The sequence below is a fragment of the Echinops telfairi genome, unplaced genomic scaffold, assembly GCF_000313985.2.
Source record: "Echinops telfairi isolate 266 unplaced genomic scaffold, ASM31398v2 ScPeMD7_3533;HRSCAF=4204_1, whole genome shotgun sequence".
In the NCBI taxonomy this organism is placed as follows: Eukaryota; Metazoa; Chordata; class Mammalia; order Afrosoricida; family Tenrecidae; genus Echinops; species Echinops telfairi.
Window position 1 is genome coordinate 13,242,828 of NW_022107432.1, and position 20,549 is coordinate 13,263,376.

Sequence of the window (20,549 nt, forward strand, 5' to 3'; positions counted from 1 at the left end):
GAATGCAGAAAAGCAGTCCAAGAATCAATAGGTTGGCCAACTCCAGGAGGGATAAGACGGTTGGCTTTTAGTCCACATATGATGGGGAAGTCATGGGAGTGTGTTAGGTCAAAACTGTGACATAATTTGAACTTTATTTTTTTTTTTAAATACAGTCAAGCCTACAAAACTCAGAACTTCTAAAAGACAAAAACCTATGAGAGAAGGTCATGTAAACCATTGCCTACTACAAGGAGTCATAGAAGTGCTAAGATTGCACCCTGCCAGAGGTGAAAAACTTTTGAGACATTAGAAAAACAGGGCAGCCCGTGGAGTGACAACTTGCACAAGCTTCACTGTATAAGCCAGGCTGCTCTGTGGAAAGTGAATTCATAGTAATGCTGGTAGCAGACAGTTCTGTGTAATATTTTAGAGGCAGAAATGGCTGTTGGCGGTGGTTTTGGCTGCTGTTGCGTCCGTTCTGATGCATAAAAGCCCTGTGCACAACAGAGAGAATCATGGCCAGGTCGAATGCTATCCTGATCATCTTCATATTTGAGTTCATTGTTGCAGCCACAGTGGTATTCCATTTCCCTCTTTTGGGCTGCCCTCCCTGCCCGCCTCCCCACTTTACAGAGCCGGATGTCCTTTTCCATGTTTTCTGAACATGTCCAAAGTCATCCTTGCTTCTAAGGAGCATTCTTGCAATACTTCTTTCAAGACAGATTTGTTTTGTTTACCGGCAGCCCACAGTATTTTTAATTTTCTTTATTAGCACCACAATTCAAACGCATCAGTTCTTCTGTAAGTCTTCCCTATTCATTGTCCAACTTTCATACATGTAAGAGGAAATTGAAAACACACTAGCTTGGGTCAGGCGCCTCTTAGTCTTCAAAGAGACACTCTCTTCAACACGTCAAAGGGGTCTTGTGCAGGAGATCTGCTCAATGTAATATGTTGTTCGCTTTCTTAGCTGCTGCTTCCATGAATATTGACTGTGGATCCAAGCAAAACACAATCTTTGACAACTTCAAATAGGGATCTCTTCCAGTCAGTTGGCCAAGACAGCTGTCTTCCAAATTTCTTGGCATAGAGAAGTACATGCTTCCCATGCTTCATCAGCTTATCGAAACATTTCAATTGGGATTCCCTTGATTCATGGAGTCTTGTTTTTCCGATATCACCTTTATATTACCTTTACTGCAGCTTGGACTTTGCTTAGACCCATCAGTTATTGATTATATGCTGCCTCTTGAAAGGGCTGACAGTCCGGCCAGGTTTTTGGTACTCACTCAGTGCCATTGAGCCCAAAGCTGGCTTATAGCTAACCAGAGGACAGGGCACAGTGACTGTGTGTTTCTTCCATCTCTTTTTGATGCTTCCTGCATTGTTCAGTATTTTTCCCATAGAATCTTTCATTATCGCAAGATGAGATTTGAATTTTTGCTTCAGTTCTTTCAGCTTGATGGATGCTGAGTGTGATCTTCTTTGGTTTCTAACTTCAGGCCTTTGCACATTTCATTATAACACTTCACTTTGTCTTTTTGGGATGCCCTTTGAAATCTTTTATTCAGCTCTTTTACTTCATCATTTCTTCTGTTTGCGTTAGCTCCTTTACAATCAAGAGCAGGTTTCAGAGCCTCGCCTGAAAGCCACTTTGATCTTGTCTTTCTTTCCTGTCTTTTTAATGACCTTTTGCTTTCTTTGTGTCTGATGTTCTTGATGTCATCCAATAGCACATTGGGTCTTCTGTCATTATTGTTCCGTGTGTGTAATATGTTCTTGAAATGTTCTCAAAGTCAGGTGGAGTATTCTCAAGGTCATAATTTGGCTCTCATGGATTTGTTTTAATTTTCTTCAACTTCAACCTGAACTTACATCTCAGCAATTGGCGGGCTGTTCCACAGTTGGCCAGCACCTCGTATTGGAAGCTAAGTTGAACTTTTCCACCATCTCTTTCTGAAGATGTAGTCAATTTGATTCTGGTGTATTCGATCTGGTGAGGTCCTTGTGTATAGTCACTGTTTATGTTGTTGAAAAGATGTTTGCAAAGATAAAGTTGGCCTTGCAAAATTCTATCATGCAATATCTGGTTTCACTTCTATCACCACACCATATTTTCCAATTACTGTCCTTCCTCTCTGTTCCCAACTTTTGCATTCCAATCACCAATAATAATCAATACTTCTTGATTGTATGTTTGATCAATTTAGACTGAAGAACTCTTCAATTTCTGCATCACTAGCTTTAGTGGTTGGTGCATATATTTGAATAATAATTGTATTGATTGGACATCCTCGTAGGTATATGTAGACATTATCTTATCTCAGTCAGCATTATACTTCAAGATAGATCTTAAACTATTCTTTTTGATGATGGATACACTACTATTCCTCCTAAATTTGTCATCCCTGGCACACTAAATCACCTGTATGATTCAAAAGAGCCACTCCCAGTCCATTTCAGCTTCATTAATGCCTAACATACACGTTGCATATGCAGACATGGCAATGTTTGTTAACAGGTTGGATGTGGTTGCAAGGGACAAAAGAACCAAAGAAGCTAAAAGATGACTCTGAGCCAGGGGCTATGGCAGCTAACTAGACAGTGGTAACAGGCACTGGACTGATTAAAACTGATTAAAAATTAAAACTGATTAAAACAGGTTTCCAGGAGGTGGTTCTGACTCATGATGTTCACTATGCTAAATCTAAGTCATGTCAGTGTATTTTTGAAACAAGGGCTTACAGGTGAGGGTCCAGCTAAAGATAATGTAGTAAGAGAAGGAGACTGAGGAGCAAATTCATAGGAACTGAATTCTAGGGTCTAAAAATGGGGGAAGAAGCATGCAAAGAAAGAGAAGAAGGCCTGGTTCCGGAAAGTAGGTAGGAGGAGAATGAAGAGTGGGGCGTCCTATATGCCAAGGAAGTGTCAAGTCCATCAAATTCTGTTGAAAGGCAAAGTACACATCCATTGGATTTGTTACAAAGACATTACTACTGACAAGATCTGACAACCTAAAAGCCAGCAAACAGATTTGAGGCATAGAAACTGTTCTGAGTTACCCTTGAAAGTAGAAAAAGCATACTAAGGTATCCTTAGTATACTTTCAGGAGCTTACAGTCTATTATTATAAATAACTAGTAGAAAGTAGGGAGTGACAAAAGACTAATTAAAGTAAATTATGGGTGTTTGGAAGATGAAAGTAGCTGAAGTTGGTTGAAGTGATTATACAGGTTCATGAAGAAGATGATGTCTTCCCCTTACAGAAGGGTCGCGGGGAGGGGAGGAGTCAGTCAGGGTGCAGTATAGCACGGATGAAACATACAGCTTTCCTCTAGTTCTTTAATGCTTCCTCCCCCCCACTATCATGATCCCAATTCTACCTTACAAATCTGGCTAGACGAGAGCACGTATATGGGTACAGAAAAGAGCTGGAAACATGGAATCTAGGGCAGATAAACCACTCAGGACCAATAATGAGAGTAGCGATACCAGGAGGGGAAAGGGAAAGTTGGGGGAGAGAGGAGGAACGGATCACAATGATTTACACACAACCCCTTCCCAGGGGGACGGACAACAGAAAAGTGGGTGAAGGGTGACATCAGTCAGTGTAAGACATGAAATTTTTTTTATAAATTATTAAGGGTTCATAAGGGAAAGAAAGTGGAGGAAGGAGAGGAAAAAATGAGAAGTGATGCCAAGGGCTCAAGTAGAAAGCAAATGTTTTGGGAATGATGATGCCAACAGCTGTACAAATGTGCTTGACACCAAGGATGGATGTATGGATTGTGATAAGAATTGTACAAGCCCCAATAAAATGATGAAAAAGAAAAATATGATGCCTGTGCTGGGTTTTGAAGAACTGTTAGTGTATGAATATTCAAGGGGAGGGGTGTCCCAGGAAGAGAAAGGATGTCAAGCAGATACAGGGAAGTAGGATAGAGTCAGGGAAATTCTGGAAATTACTTCCAGTTGGAATAAGAGGTGGGTGGAAGAAAGTGGAGGACTATATCTAGAAAGAGGAGCAAAGGACAGAAAAAGTCTATCTGAGAAGGCCAAGCTGAGGAGTATGAATTATATTCAAAAGTTAGTGAGAGCCCCTAAAGGTATCTTCTCAGAGAAATGATGTAATTAGACACAAAGAGCAAGTAGGAGCCAGATGTAACAGTTCAAGTGAATTATATTGCTTGTTTGAAATATGAAAGTGGTACAAGGATGGGAAGTGAGAGATACTTAACTTAGAAAAGCATTGAATGTGGTGCCTAAAGGGGAGAAAAAGGCAACGATGGCTCTGGTTTCAAACATGGATTTCCTGGTAAAACCACGGAGGAAGAGCAGGCCTGGGGGGAAACGTGATACGCTCAGGTTGATGCAAACAGACCATGAGGTGTCGATGGCTCATCCAGGTGATGGCATCTCCCTGGCAGTGAGATACAGTTCCAGAGTTTTGAGGTGGTCAGAGTTGAAAATAATATCTAACAGGTGTCTACACAGAGGAGAAAGCTGATACCTCCAGAGTGGGTGAGATTTCCAAAGAAGCTAGTATAAAGAAGAAGAACAGAACTTTGACCGTGTTTATAGTTAAGAATTGAGAGGAGCCTGGGAGACCAGAGGAGGGACAACCAGACAGGAGGTGCAAAGCCGGGAGGATGCCGTCAGGGGAGCTCATGATGAGTTGCGTTGCAAAGAAGAAGGGAGAGTCAACAGGGTCAGCTGTTGCAAATACGTCAAAGATTCTAGCAAAGGAAAGTGATCTATGTTTGCCAAAAGGATGAAAAAATAAATACTGGCTACCTAGGGAAAAGTAGCTTGGGGCTAAGGGGTGGAAAGAAGTCATACTTGGAAGAGATCAGGCAGTCCAGTAAGGAATGAAGTCCCAAGGCTGACAGGATTCACAGGGCGCAGAAGGGTTTTTTAGGGCAGGTTTCCATGTAGAGTAGTAGACACTAGTGTGTGTTTAATAGAAGTAGGTGAGAGATTGAAGATGAAAGAAGATGAAGGAATAACAACATCAAGACCAAAGCAAAGTAGACAGCCTCAGAAATGAAATACAGTGGGTCATCATTGTGTGGGAGCAAGAAGAGATGAGGCCATTCACATCAGATGTCTCGTGTTTTATCACTTAAGTAAGAAATGAACTCATATTCCGAGGATGAGAAATAGTCCAAGGAATTTCCAGGCTATGGGCCTATATGTTGGCAATTAAGTGGATCACTGGGTATTCTAGGGAAATTTGAACTCTAATTCCAGAAAACTAATTCTCTTTTCACAAAAAGAAAAAAACAACTTAGTTTCAAAACTATCTATAAAGAATAGGACCTACTTGCTACCTTGGTATATATGTAAAAAAGTATGTATCTAGAACAGTGTTTCCCAAAGTGGGTGATACCGACCCCTTGGGGGGATGCTGGAATGATACAGGGAAGCGGGGGCTATAAAGCAGATACTTATAATTTATCCTGGATTATGGGCTATAGAATAAAAGTAAGTATTTTTGGTCAAGAAGGCCATAGTCCAAATAATTTTGGGAACCTATTATCTAGATATTGTGATGATACAAATAAAATGAATAGGAAAATAGAATTACCAGTCTCGTAAACCCACCGGGGGGCAGTTGTGCCCTATCCTACAGGGTCGCTATGAGTTGGGAGTGAATTGATGGCAGTGAGTGTTTTGAATAAGCAAATAGCTGTACCTTGCTCCAAGTTGGTTACATGGTTACAAGGTTTTGAATGTGCACTGCTCTCCTAAGTCCTACCAATGACATTGTTCTCCGAAAATCCTGCCTCAGTCTTTCCTCTTAAAAGTCCAGGAGCCTGATTGGGGCAGAGGACTGTTGGCCAGGCACCCATCCACAGCAGCCCTTGTTTAGCACAGCAGTTGCTCAACCCTTTTCAAATTGTTTGAAGCCCAGCCTTAGAACTTCATGTGCATAGTATTACCATCCACCCACGCTGACTCACAGCAACCCATAGGAAATAGTAGAAATGTTCCACTGGTGGAATCTTTACAGAAGCAGACTGCCACATCTTTCTCCCAGGGAGTAGCTGGTGGGTTCAAACTGCCAACCTCTCAGCTAGCAAGGAGCACTTTAATCACTCCACCACCAGCATTATTTGTGAATAATATTACATGGATATAAATCAAGTTCCAATAATTAGTATAAGACACCATCTGACCAAAACCAAGCTCATAGTGACCTTATAGGACAGGGTAGAACTGCCTCAGTGAGTTTCTGAGATGGTAACTCTTTAAGGGAGTAGAAAGCCCCATCTTTCTCCCATGCAGAGCCTGGTGGTTTTGAACTGCTGACCTTATGGATCACAGCCTAATGTGTAACCAGGGCTCCTATAACAAAGAAACAGAAACAGGGAAGAGCTGATGCCATGGGCTTAGGTGGAGAGCAGATGTTTTGAGAATGATGAGGACAATGAATGTACAAATGGGCTTTTCACAATTGATGTATGTATGGATTGTGATAGGAGTTGTATGAGCCCCTAATAAAATGATTAAAAAAAAGAAGAGCTAATACCAAGGACTCAAGTAGAAATAAAATGTTTTGAGATTGATGATTGGAACGAATGTACAAATGTGCTTGACACAATGGACGTATGTGTGGATTGTGATAAGAGTTGTATGAGCCCCCAATAAAATGATTTTTTTTAAGTAAAAAGAAAAAAGAAAGAAAGAAACAGAAACAGAAAGGCTATTTCCTACTCACTCTAGCACAGTTTCTCCTTCCCAAAAAATCATGAGCACTTCCTAATGATACTTACCAGTGTATCACTTTCTACCTTATTAATCATTTACTGTTCTTTTCAGTAAAAGTTGAACATCCCGGTTTACATCTTGCTAAAAGCATTAAATGCCCTTCTCATTCTTCTCTTGTAATTTCATCTCTTTCCTTTCTCTACTGAATTTTCAGTGCCTGGCATGCTGTTCAGGAGCAGGACGGTACAGTGGTTACATGTGGGGCTGTGGTCCACATGGTCTGCTGTTCGAAACCACGAGCAGCTGAGTGGGAGAAAGGCTGGGCTTTCTACTCCTGTGAACAGTTACAACAGGAAACCCACAGGGGTCGCTATGAGTCATCAATGACTCAATGGCAGTGAGTTTTGTTTTGTTTTCTTAGTTTGGGCACGTCTGTGAATATAATCAATACCCATATGTCATTTACACTGTCCAGTGGAGTTGAGGGTTAGCTTCTATGAATGATGTGTGACATGGGCCTCTGAAAGGAGGCCACAGAGATGTGGAAGAGAGCCTAATAAGGAATCTGGTTAGTACATTAAAAATTACTAACATCAAAAGCATATTCTTCCACCACATTATTTTGTACTCCCATCCTCTAGGTTACAGTAGACACTTAACAAGCTTTGACTGGATGGATGAAAATGGTATAGACTTAATTTCACACACACACACACACACACACACACACACACACGAAAAATTAAGATTAAAAAAGAAGAAAAAAACAGGAGAGGAGCACATTAAGAGAGAGAATATCAATAGTCAGTAGTTCTTGCACCCTATTTTACACACAAATCTTTTGGATATTTAACTGATGAGGGTTACAGTGATATGCGAGTTTCTCAAAAGCCGCAACACTGATTCTTCAGCATGTCTGGGTTAGAGTGACTTTGCCTGGGTGAAAAGAGGAGGCTTATTATTAAGGGAGAGCAAGGATGGTATGCAAAAAACAATGCAGATAGAAATAAGGCAAGTGACCCTTCCCCCCAAAAGAATTCACTTCAGAGGAGAGCACTGAAGCTGCAGCTCAGGGAGAGGGACGCTTGCTCAGAGCACACAGGAGCAAACGAAGGGGTAAGAAGAGAGAATGGAGCACATCCTGGCCCACCGAGCCTTGAGGACAATATCCCTGCTCAGAGCAGGCAATCCACAGAGAGAACCATATGACCGGCCCCACTATGAGACACGACATCCCTCACTGACCCATAGCACTATCGGGAACAACACTGAAAAACCAGTGTGGGAACTACACCTGATCTGACCCTACCACACTGAGGCAAAACACTAAGGGCGTGCAACAGAACAGCAAGGGGACCAGAGCAAGGAAGTCCTGAGGGAATACCAAAAATAGACTTTGGGACCAGGGAGTGGCACCCCATCAGACTCGACTGCAAAACTCTCCTAAAGGTCAACAAACAGACCTTGAACTATTTACAGGCTTTTCTCTTTTTTGTCATTGGTTTTTTGTTGTTGCTGTTGTTTTGTTTTCTTTTGTTGCTTTGTTTTGCTCTGTCTTGTTTTTGATCAAAGGTAATTTAAAGGAGAGGAATTACTGATACCCAAATGAAGGCTGAGCATGATAAGAGGAAAGTAAAAGGAAATAGAGGAAAGAACTAGGAGACAAAGGGCATTTATAGAGGTCTAAATACAGGCATGTACATATGTACATACATTTATATCCAATGATAGGGAAATAAATCTATGTGCATATATTTATAGGCTTAGTATTAAGGTAGCAGATGGACATTGGACCTCCACTCAAGTACTCCCACAATGCAAGAACACTTTGTTCTATTAAACAATAATTCAGAACTCATTCCACTTTTCTTTAACTGTGTTTGGAAAATAGTCCAGCGATGTCTACGGGGAAGTTCTTATATTTACTTTGTGTAATTGGCTCCCTGATCAAAGAAAGCCTCTTTCTTTAGTCATATAATTCCTAGGTCAGCTGTCTGTGAGTAAGGATTGAGGCAATGGACCAAAAAAATCCCCCCCCCCCAAGTGAGTACTGTGGTTTGTTGGTTTTTGCAAGCAGTTGGCCCTCAGAAACCTGAATTCAAGTTATATCATAAAACCTAGATGATACCTTTTTATCAAAAGCCACATGTGCAGGAAGAAAAGCAGCAGGAGGGGCCTGCTTAGGTTGTCCATAAGTTAGTGCTGGTTTCATATTGGCCAGCTCATCAAGCGCGTCCTGGGACAGCTGGTTGACCGGGAGCCGCTGTCCACCTATCCCAACTGTTGGACGTCGAGTAACTGCATAGCCATTCCTGTAGCCCAGCGTCTGGCTTCTATGGAAGGCTGTTTTCTGAAGGAGACAACAAAAGGGTGTCAGTAGTAATAAACATGAATTTGTTATAAAAGAGCTAACTTAATAGAACAATAACGTAGGCCTCTGGGTATAAGCATCACAAGGCACATCAACAAATTTATTTACCTTAAAATGTGCTAGTATTTTATGCTAAAACACATGGCCTGAAATATGGAAGGAAGGAGTGATGTGAGCGTATAATACAGAATAAAGAATTGCTTTGTAAAAATCAATTTAACTAGTGGCTCACCTTTCATGAGAGGCTAAAATATTATCTCATTTCCTAGTCATTTGATGCTTCTCATCTTTTACTCTTTACTTTCCATCTTATCTGAGGGTTTCGAACCACGGGACTTAAAGGATCTGCTTCTGGAGCTTTATTCTTACCTCACATGAAAAGTCCTTCATGCTACGGTATCAGATAGAACCATATAGTTCTGAGGAAAATAACAGAACATTATACTTAAAATACTGAACCCAATAGTTTCACCCAATTTTAAGGATATAATCCAAAATTATGGGGGGAAACTGCCAAAATGGCCCATGGTAATGTTAACTACAATAATAGAGTGTTGGAAATCACCTAAAAGGCAAATATTGTATGAAGATGCAAATGATGGCTCATTCAATAGACTATTAAGTAGTTATTAAAATATTGGTTTGAAAGCTAACAGTGATGGTTGAACAATATGATGAGAGCGGTGTCACTAGACTGTACATGTGAAGGCTGTAGAAATGAGAAATGTTCTGTTAGTGAATACTTACCACCTTGCAGCAAGAAAAATGGTTCTTAGTAGGCTTAAAAAAGCATCATGAAGGTTTTATGTCTATTGCAAATGCAAATAAAAAAACATGAAAAGAGACCGGCTTTGTGGACTGTTTATATTATATATTTTTGATTAGGTTTATTTTAAGACAATGAACATGTTTTCAAAGGGTAATTGGAAAATATGAAAGATCAACTATGAAAAATATTGGAAGTAAACATTACTCGAAATGAATGTACTGAGTTTGATGTAATTTTTTGCTCTTTACTTTCCAAGTTATATGTATATAATTTATAATTCACCATCATATATTGTTTAAGTTCAAATTCATTCTCCCAAAGAAATCAGTTAAGCATTTTATCTTAATCTTGTAAGTTTATAAATTATTAAATGACATAAATATACTTTTTGCTTATCTAGGATAATCAGCCTACCATCTATTGACTCTAGTGCTGACCTTTAAAACATACATTTCAGTAATCCTGTCAGAATTAAAATAAATACTAAAGAGTTTTGTCATGGGAGAAAACAGTTATAAGCACAAGTTTATCGTTTTCAGTTTTGTCTAGAGACGGGATAGGAAACGCTTAAGGTTTGGGGGAAGAGACAAAGCAAGTCTAAATAGGAATTTTTACGAAGAAATGTAACGGTAAAAAACGCTAGAGTATGCAATCAATGGTGGTTGGGGGAATTGGCATGTAACCAGGGAAGTATGTCTTGGAAGGGAGATGGGCAAATGCTGAAAGTCTGCCTTCTCAGAAACAGTAGCCAAGGAAGAAGAAAAATGAAGATGAGGAGAGAGTGGAATCTAGACTGTCGAAAAAGTAGCCGCGCGGGCTGCTAATGGGCCGAGTTGCCTAGAAGCTGGAAGAGATGGGCGGGGGCTGCAGAAAGGCCGTGGCAGAAAGAAGAGAATGAGTGGAGAGGCTGTGTAATACAGGATGTGGAATTGGGGTGGGGGTAGGGATTGAGTACTGGCTCTGGGATTCAGAAGAGGAAGGGATTGGTCAAGGAAAAATGGGATCTGGGGAGGGTGGGTAGGATCGAACTCACTGCCATCGAATGGATTCCGACTCAAAGTGACCCTATAGGGCAGGGTGGGACTGCCCCTGGGCATTTCTGAGATGGTAACACTTTAGGGAAGCAGAAAGTCTTTCTCCATCGGAGCGCCTTGTGGTTTTGAACTCCTGACCTTGCAAAATCTACTTCACCACCAGGTCGCCTGGTGGTTTGGGGCAGGGCTGTGGAAATGAGGATGAAGGTGGAGACCCTGACTGACTGGGACGGGGCATACCCCAAGGGCCGAGGCCTGGGTGGAGATGGCGGGCGGTTAGGGATGAAGGGATGAAGACGCAAGGTGCGGTGTGGGAGAATGAGTTCAGGAAAGAACCCTGGGGGAGCAGGGGAGCAAAGTGGGGAGCCATGTGATCTAGAAAGAGTAGTAGCCCAGAATGGAGGAACGGGGTACCAAGGCACGATGCACCAACCCAGAGGATAAGATCGAGAGCAAGTGGAAAAGCAAAACTGGAGAAATGCACGGGAGGGAGCCCAAAGGTGGAGGAAGGATGGTGGTCCTTGGAGGTGACCGACAGAATTGCAAGGGAACTTGAGCGCATGGCCAGGTGTGAAGGGAGCGCACAGACCCGAATAAGGAGGACGGAGGAGCAGTCAGCGAAAGACCCCGAAGCTACTGGAAGGTGGGCAGCGAGTCCTCACCGTGGAGTCCGTAAAGGACGAGCCTGGGAGAAAGGGCAGGCCGTGCACCGGGTGGGACATCCTCGCAGCCGATTTAACCCGCGCCTCCTCCGTGCCGCTGAGTCCGCCCGGGCTGCCTGGCTGGGGCCGCGGGTCCCTCGATACTCCATGGAAACGCCAAACATTCTGCGCCTGGCCGCTGGGTCTGCGCGTGCGCAGTGCTCAGGAATCAGCTGTTGGGAGGATCCGAGTGTTGATGGCGCTGACGCTTGCCTTCCTTTTCCCTCCTCCCCGCCGGGTGCCACAGCTATTGGGCGGCTGAGGGAGGCCATTCTCTGGCAATTAAATCTAGGGGTCGAAACAGGCCCTAAATTGAGTTCAGAAAAGGGAACCGCCATCCTTCCCTCCACCCCTTTCATTGCCAGCACCCTAAGCCCAGGCACTTTTTTCTTCTAGTTCTGCAAAAGAGGGCTCATTTCAATTCACACTGGTGTAAATTTTTGTTTGGATTAAAAAACGCTACCGACACCCTAGTCCCTCTGCTTCTTGGAAACGGAGGTCACAGATGATTCATAAATTGGATTTCTTTTGCTCAGAGAGTTTAATGAGCGAATGCAACTAACCCACTCCTAATCTTAGGGCTAATTTTTCTCCCCCACCCCACCCCTCACCCCCTGTCTGATTTATTTATTCTGTTTGTCAGAGGTTCAGGTTCAGAGGCCTCCTGGTTCTTGCCAGCCAGCCGAGTTTAGGCCCCACCGGGCATGGTGCTCAATATTTGTTGAGGGAATCCGGTACATGAACCTTAAACTGCAATGGACAGGTCAGATACACACAGGGAAATGCAGCTCCTAAAAATAAAACATATGAAGCATGAAAAAGCAGCAAATAAATTAGGTGAGGTGAAATAGCAGCTTTACGAACATTCTCACTCTTGTTCGTTTTAGTGAAACACTGCAGGTAATCAAAGTTTATTGAAAGATAAAGATATTTGCAGAACTAGGAGGCACACAAGCATCCAAGCAGCGTGCTGAAGTGTTCCAAACTGCAGGGAGAACATCGAAATTTGTATCAGGTGGAAAAGACAAAGGCTTAGTGCTGCAGGTGAAGTGGGTTTCAAAAAGGGGGATAAAAATGCTGAGTGGTGGAGGTTGTTAAAACCACAATGTATCTTTACATCTGCCTCGAACCTGACAAGTATCTCTAACATTAATCTTTAATCTAGTATTAATCTCTAACTTCTTGGAATATGTTAGATCCAGACATCCTTCTTTTACATCACTAAGTTAATCAGTGCATATGCAATTGAAATGCTGGAAGTACGGACTCATCTATGCTGAAATAGTTTATTGTGCCAGCCTGGCCGATAAACACATGTGGGATTAATTGAAGGGCGGAGAGATAAATGGCTCTGCGAGCCTCGCCTTTGTTGTGTCTTGCTTTTTGATCATCGGACCAGTGTGCGGCTGTCTTGCTTGTTCTGTGCCTCAATTTGCAAGCTACACTACCTGTGGGACACCTAACCTGTGAACTGTGTCACTGTAATTTGAGGTTCCTTTAAGACCTGGGCTTCGCCACACAATTGGAATTTACATCTCTTGAGCTGGGGACTGATTGTTGGTGACCTGCCTTGCTGTTTGCTGCCTATGCTGGGGTAGCCTGAATTCTCTCTACAGAAGACTACCTGGCGGCCCTCAAGACTTGAAGGACTGCCAGTGTCTCACAACTGTCTAACACATTTGAGTTGTACTGAGCCATTTGTACTGCTTTATAATTTAACTGTTTATTTGTTGTGTTATCTATCTATCTAACTGCTTTATAATTGAACTGTTTATTTATTGTGTTATCTATCATCTATCTATCTAATTATTAGCAATCTGGTTTTATCTCTCTAGAGAACCCTGTCTAACACATATGCCAAGAAATTTGGAAGACAACTACTTGGCCAATTGACTGGGAGAGGTCCATATTTGTACCCATTCCAAAGAATGGTGAGCCAACAAAATACTCAAATGCAACATGCAAGTAAAATTTTGTTGAAGATCATCCAACAATGGTTGAAACAGTACATTGACAGGGAGCTGCTAGAGGTTCAGGCCAGATTCAGAAGAGGCAGTGGAACAAGGGCTATCATTGCTGATGTCAGAGGGATCTTGGCTGAAAGCAGAGAATCCCAGAAAGATATTTACTTGTGTTTTATTGACTATGCAAAGTCTTTGTGTGGATCATAAGAAACTATGGATAGCATTGAAAAGAATGGAAATTCCAGAACACCTCATTGTGCACCTGTGGAACTTGAACATGGATCAAGAGGCCGTTATGCAAATAGAACAAGGGAATCCTGCATGGTTTAAAATCAGAAAACTTGTGCATCAGAGTTGTATCCTCTCATAATACTTATTCAAAATGTTTGCTGGGCAAATATGAAAGAAGTTGGATTATATGAAGGAGAAGGGGGCATCAGGATGGGAGCAAGGCTTGCTAACAACCTTTGATTTGCAGACTGTGCAACCTTGCTTGCTGAATGTGAGGAAGACTGGAAGCACGTGCTAATGAAAATCAAGGGTTGCAGCATTCAGCATGGATCACAACACACTGTAAAAGAAGATAAAAATCCTTACAACCGAATCAATAGGCAAGCACGATAAACAGAGAAGAGATCGACATTGTCAAGTATTTTGTCTTTCTTGGATCCACAATCAATGCACATGGAAGCAGCAGACAATAGATCAAAATATGAGTTGCATTGGGCAAAACTGCTGCACAAGACCTGTTTAGAAAAGTATTGAAAAACAGGAGGGTGCCTTTGCGGACTGCAGTGCATCTGACCCAAGCTGTGGTATTTTCAGTTGCCTCATATGCATGTGAAAGTTGGACGATGAATAAGGAAGACTGAAGAAGAACTGATGTATTTGAATTATGGTGTTGATGCAGAATATTGAAAGTACCATCGACTGACAGGAGAACAAACAACTTTGCTTTGGGAAGAAGTAACTGCAGAATGCTTCCTAAAGGCAAGGATGACGAGACTTCGATTTACATATTTGTGAAATGTTGTCAGGAGAGACCAGTTCCTGGAGAAGCACATCATGCTGGGTAAAATAGAGGAACAGAAAAAAAGAGGAAGATGGATTGACGCCAGTGGCTGCAAGGATGGGCTCAAGCACGGGAATAGTTGTGCGGATGGTGCAGGAGAGAGCAGTGTTTGGTTTTGGTGTGCATGAGGTCTCCATGGGTTCCGAACTGACTTGACGGCACCTAACAACAACAACAAAGCAACTAATAGGGGCCCTGTGCCACAGTGGTTAAAGTGCTCATCTGCTAACCAAAAAGTCAGTCAGTGGTTTAAACCTATCAAGAGATACTTAAGAGAAAGACATAGCAGTTAACTTCCATAAATATTTATAGTTTTCTAAACTCAACGCAGGCAGTTTCTATTACTGCAATCTTCAAATTGTTGAAAAACAAGGATGGCACTTGAGATCTAAGTAAGATATGCCTGACTCGAGCCATGGGGACTTCGACTTCTGTAAAGAGTTACAGCCTGGGAAGCTCATCGGGGGCAGTTCTACCCTGTCTGATAGGGTTGCTATGAATTGGCGTCAACTCAATGGCAGTGAGTTTGTTTTTATTTTTCCATCCATGGGAAAGCGGGATAATGAATAAAGGAGACCAAAGAAAAAATAATGCTTTGGATTACACGCTGACAAAGAATATTAAGTACGCCATGGACTGCCCGAGGGTGCGCAAATCTGCATTGGAAGACGTACGACCAGAATGCACCTTAGAAGGGAGAATGGTGAGATTCCACCTCCTGCACTTTGGTCCTGTTATCACAAGAGAACAGGCCCTGGAGGCCAGCGAAAAAGAGGGAGAGCCTCAAGAAGATAGATTGACCCAGTGGCTGCAACTGTGGGCTCAAACACAGGGACCGTTATAAGGATTGCAGGACTGGGCGGTATTTCATTCTGCTGTATACTCTGGATGGAGCTGACTCAGGTACCTGACAACAAGTCTATTAGTTAGCATCCTGTGGAGCCACCTGGGTCAGCTTTCTGCACGTTTGCTTGTCCCTCTTATCTTAAAGAAACAAAAGTGTGTTAGTTACATAATCGGGTGTCAATTTGAGAGGATGCAGAGTGAAGGGGTGGAGTCTAGTCTGTCAATCAGATCATAGCCAATGGAGCTTCTGTGTGGGCATGGCCTTCTCCTGAGAATTCTTGACTCCTGTATTTTCCTCCTTGGAGGCAGGAGGTACGCCTCTCTCTCTGCTCACTCTCTTGGAGACACTCTACTGACTAGACACATGGCACCACGCTGATAGACCCAGTGTCCTGGGAACTGGAGGAGCCATGTGGAGACCCCTGCCAGCGCTGAGATGCTTACGACACAACGGAACCAAAAGACTTTCCACCCAATGGCCTGTGATCGTCCTGCATTCAGTGTCATTGCATGTGTTTCGTGAGTCTGAAGAGGACTTTATAGACTGGTATTGGACTTATGGGCTTGATCTGGACGGGGCTGGGACATTTTCTCAATATTCAATTGCTATTGTATATAAGCCTATATGAGTGTGTCTACGAATTTCTTTCTCTAGTCTACCCGGACTAACACAAAAAGCATACTTCTACAAAGAGAATACTTCTACTTTAAATCAGATTTTACAAAAAGTCAGCAGAAACAGGGTAAAGGCCCTGCAGTGAGTGAATATTCTGGTTTTAGACAGTAAAGTTCAAACTAAGACTTAGTTAATTGGCTTTTACTTTACTCCGGTTCCAGAGTTGTGAGGCAAATTGTATGGCTTTATTTTTCCCAACCTCTTGGGACAGTGCTTGACTACTAGTATTCTCTCTAGCTCCAAGTTGTGTATGCAGTCTTTCCTGACAAATGTCCTCAATGGTTTCTCATCCACATCAGAATCCTGACTCTTGCTCTCCGTGTCCCAGCAGGGCTGACGTGGTCCTTCAGATCCGAACAAGTGAAGATGTCAGTTCCATTCAGAATGGAGTTCTTAGGCCCGAGGGGCTGTACCTCCGTTTTAAGGGTTAAAGTCCGTACTTTCAAGTGACCAAAGGCATTTGTTCAAATATTTTTCCTTAAAAGAAACTGCGTGCCTTGTTGAGGTGTTTAAAATTCAGATGTCCAGGGGGTCAGAGTCATTAAATCTGAAGTGAGGAGTCCTGGGGGAACCATGGTGAGGTGCTCAGCTGTTAACCAAAAGCTGGGTGGTTTGAACTCACCATAAACCCACCAGCTGCTTAATGGAAGAAAGAAAGAAGAAAGAAGGAGGAAAACCCTGTCTCCTTAAAGATGACGTTGAGAAAACCTAGCTCTATTCGGAATCCGAGGAAGAAGGTCTGCTCTGTCCTCTACGGGAGCAAGGAGTCCGAATCCTCCCCTCCCCACAGCAGCCCTTCCTTTGCAGCAGCAGCAGGTCTGAAGTGGAGAGCAGGCATCCGATTTGCATAACTATTTCTGATAATAAGCCAGGTGAGGAGCAAGATAAGGCTAGTGAGCCTCATGCAAACCACATTCAGTACTTCTTGTTTCTCAGTATCTTAAGTTAACTGCCCGTGTGGTCAGCGCCTTACATTTTTGGTTGGTTTTCACCCACAAAGCTGTGGCAGCTTGAGTCAAACACGAAGCGGCACCTGAAGCAGGTGGCTGTTTATTACCTTCTGCCCACAGAGTTTTTTTCTTTTTATCTTCCTATTAACTCTTCCTCTCTCCTGACTACTTCTGGCTGGTTCCTGCTCTTTTCTAGTCCTATCCTCCGCCATCCCCAGCCCCCTACACTCAGAGCATTTGCTTACCTTAAGGCAGATGTTTAATGCATTAAACAAAAGAACTTTAATGAAAGGATTAGCATAACTGAAAGCAATAAAAAGTTGAACAGTTTTTAAAGTGTCTGCTGCCTCATATCTTAGCCACCAAGTAACGATGGAAGCCAGTCTCTAGGAGAATCATACAAGATGGCAAATTTAACCTCTCAACGAGGAGGTCCTTCTCCCACTTGTCTCCACCTCATTGATGCTCAGGCTCTGGGTTTAGCACCTGCAGTCACTGACCACTATTTTCACGGACTTCTCATGACAATCATGGAGCTGTAATGCTTATCTGGACCCTCCCTCCCCACTTTCCCAATAAAAGTAAGTTCCATTAGAACACACTTAGAAGCCCTGGGTGTATAAATAGTTCCAGGTCTTTCTGCCTGCTGACCCTTATGAATGTTTTCCCATGATGGCAACATATGTACAAATGTACTTGATACAATTGATATATGGCTTGTCATAAGAGCTGTAACAGCTCCCAATGAAATGATTTATAAAAAATAAAAAAGAATCCCTGGGTGGCACAAATGGTTTAAGCTCTAGGATATTGTGTTAGTCTGGGTTGACTAGAGAATCAAATCCAGAAATCCAAAGAGACGCTCATATGTATATAAGAAATTGCTTTATAGAAAAGAGAAATTGAATATTGAGAAAACATCTCAGCCCAGTCCAGGTCAAGTCCATAAGTCCAATATTAGCCCATGTGTCTGATACCAATCTATAAATTCCTCTTCAGACTCATGAAACACATGCAATGACACCGAATGCATAAGATCACAGGCCAGTGGGTGGGAAGTCTTGTGGATCCAGTGGTGGTAGAAGCACCTCAACACTGGCGGGGGTCTCCAGCTCCAAGGCTCTAGGGTAGCTCCATGTGTCTTATCAATGTCTTGCAGGGAGTGAGTGTGCCATGCCTCCAGAGAGCTATTTTATCTTTGTAGCACCTCCAAATGAGGTCATCAAGCTGCAACCTGATTGATAGGCTAAACCCCATCCCTTCACTCATAACAGTCTCAAGTTGGCAGCAGATTATGTAATTACCACAGCTGTTAACCCCAAAGCTGGTAGTTCAAACCTCCTAGAGGCACACTGGGCCTGCTAATCTGCTGCCAAAAAGCCACAGCCAACGAAAACCTCATGGAGGTGCCATGACTTGGAATGAACTAATTTTGTTTAGGGTTTGTTGTCATTGTTGCTTCTGTTCTTTTGCTTTATTATGTTATTTTAAATCTAACACATACTTGGGAGAAACCTTCTTGATTTAGGCATGGCTGCGCTTGGGTCTGTATTCCAGAGGTTGGGTCGGGCGGGAACTCAAGAATGGAAGAAAGGATGAGTCATGCCTCAGCCTATTGTCCCTCACACCCTCTCCTCAAATGCCTCTCATTCCTGGAAGAAAATGCTAGTTAAGTAGGCTGACACGGGTGTGTTTGTCTACTTTGTGGTCCCAGAAACCCATGGGCAAGAAACTAAGGAAGCCAGGAAGTGCTGCCTCTGTGCTAAAGAATAAGGGGTGTGTGTGTGAAGAAAAGAGCAAAAGTGGCTGCAGAAAAGTTCTGCGATGATTTGGAATTAAGATCCCATCTTTCTCTGATATGAAAATTCTCCTAGATCGGCTCTATTTCTAACTTTGTGCAATATACTCAGACAGGAGTGGGCAGGAGTCTGATCATCTGGACAGCCAAAGCAGTAGGTGCAAGGGGCTCGATGCCAGCATCAAGCCTGCACTTAGCAGGCCAGAGAGACAGTGCATGGTTTTAGCAGGTGTTTTGAAGCTTGGAGAATGGAGAAAATGTAAAGGCCCACCAGCTGCCAGCAAGCCCTGCCTGAAAGAGGACCTCATGTTGGCTGGTGTCTCCAGGGGACTTCTAGTGGAAGACATTTGCGAGTCACTGAGGCAGTGTCCATTCTCACTTGCAGTGACCCTGTGACTCTTTCAGCATTTTGCCTGAGCTAGCTTTACTCTAGAATTGGTTTTCTCTTTGGTTTTTTTATCCTGTGGTTTTCAATTCACAGGAAAAATAGCACACTGGGGTGTTTGTGTGTGTGTCCATTCTGATGGAGAGAAATGGTATACACCAGCTGGATGGAAAGTACTGGGAGTGTAATGAGTGTGAACAATGGGAGTGTTCGCCAGTTTGGATGCTCTCCAGAATTCAATTACATCACACCATGGTCTCTAGAAACTCTTCTCTAAAGAGAAGACCCACTCAGGCACTTTTGAGCTTTACGGAATATGGGAAGAGGAAAAGGAGAGAATCCCGCCACTTTGGGTTGGACCAGTTCAGTCTTGTGGAGGCTTCTCTACCTGGGATTTGTCAACACGCTTAGTTTGGCTTCTTATCTCTAGTCGATGACTTTTTTCCAAGGGAAAGAGAATTCTAAGTAAATCCACAAAAGTCTCAAAAATTACAGATTCCACAAGGGCAAGGTCAGGATTGTTGGTGGGTGGGGTAAGGTTTCCCAATGAAATTCTCATAGGAGGCAGAACAATGGAAAGGAACACAATTTGAATGTCCAGAGGAGTCAAAGTACAGGTTTTTAAAAATCCGATTTACAATTAGCACAGAAACACTGCCTTCTCCCTGGTGGGAGAGGATGTAAGGGCTGACTACCCCAAACGGTAGAAATGGCAGTCACTGGACCTTGGCTTTGTGGGTGTCTGATGACAGGAGACCCAGAACCACGTTGGTGCCTCAATGCTCCTCTTGCATTAATGCGGCAAGTTTGGGTCTGCAAGGTAAGGTCTGCCCCTGTAAGATATGGTGCAGGAAATTTCCCCCTCGCACCAATGCCCATGCTCAACGTAAACAGAGCTCAATCAATTAAGAAATCAATTTGTACAAAGTAACAACTCATGGATTGCAGCTCACAGTTGGACTACTATACTCGCATCAACTCCTAATATCAACAGTGCCTTAATTTCGATATCGTTGGATAAATTAATGAGGCTATCAATGCAATTGTCTTAGACTCTAAAGAGATAATTGACAATGTTTTCCTTTTTTGCTTGTTGTTGCTGGTTTTGTTTTTTGAATTGGTTATAATATGTCTGCCAAAGTAAACCAGAATCATTCTTAACCCAGGGACAAGCTGATGGATTCTGGCCTCCCACATACTTCTAGCTCTAATCCAAGAATGGTTAGTTGTTATAACATGACCCTGCTTGATACTCACCTTCATGAAGAGATCACTGAAGATAAGGGTGCT

The 20,549-nt window shown here is 42.8% G+C and overlaps 1 protein-coding gene across 3 annotated transcripts in view; it reads right to left on the reverse strand.

Annotated features, from left to right (window-relative positions):
* The window catches only part of EFHC1 (EF-hand domain containing 1), a 60,494-nt gene extending 39,945 nt beyond the window's left edge, over positions 1 to 20,549 (reverse strand). The window contains exons 1-2 of one of the 3 annotated variants that reach the window (XM_045294896.1): positions 20,517 to 20,549; positions 8,822 to 9,043 (exon numbers count right to left, since the gene is read on the reverse strand). In XM_045294896.1, the coding sequence (XP_045150831.1) occupies positions 8,822 to 9,043; positions 20,517 to 20,522 (228 nt within the window). In that variant the 5' untranslated portion in view covers positions 20,523 to 20,549. Of the gene's footprint in view, positions 1 to 8,821; positions 9,044 to 11,529; positions 12,078 to 20,516 lie in introns of those variants that run through there. The other 2 variants (XM_004696357.2, XM_045294897.1) reach the window with 2 other exon arrangements.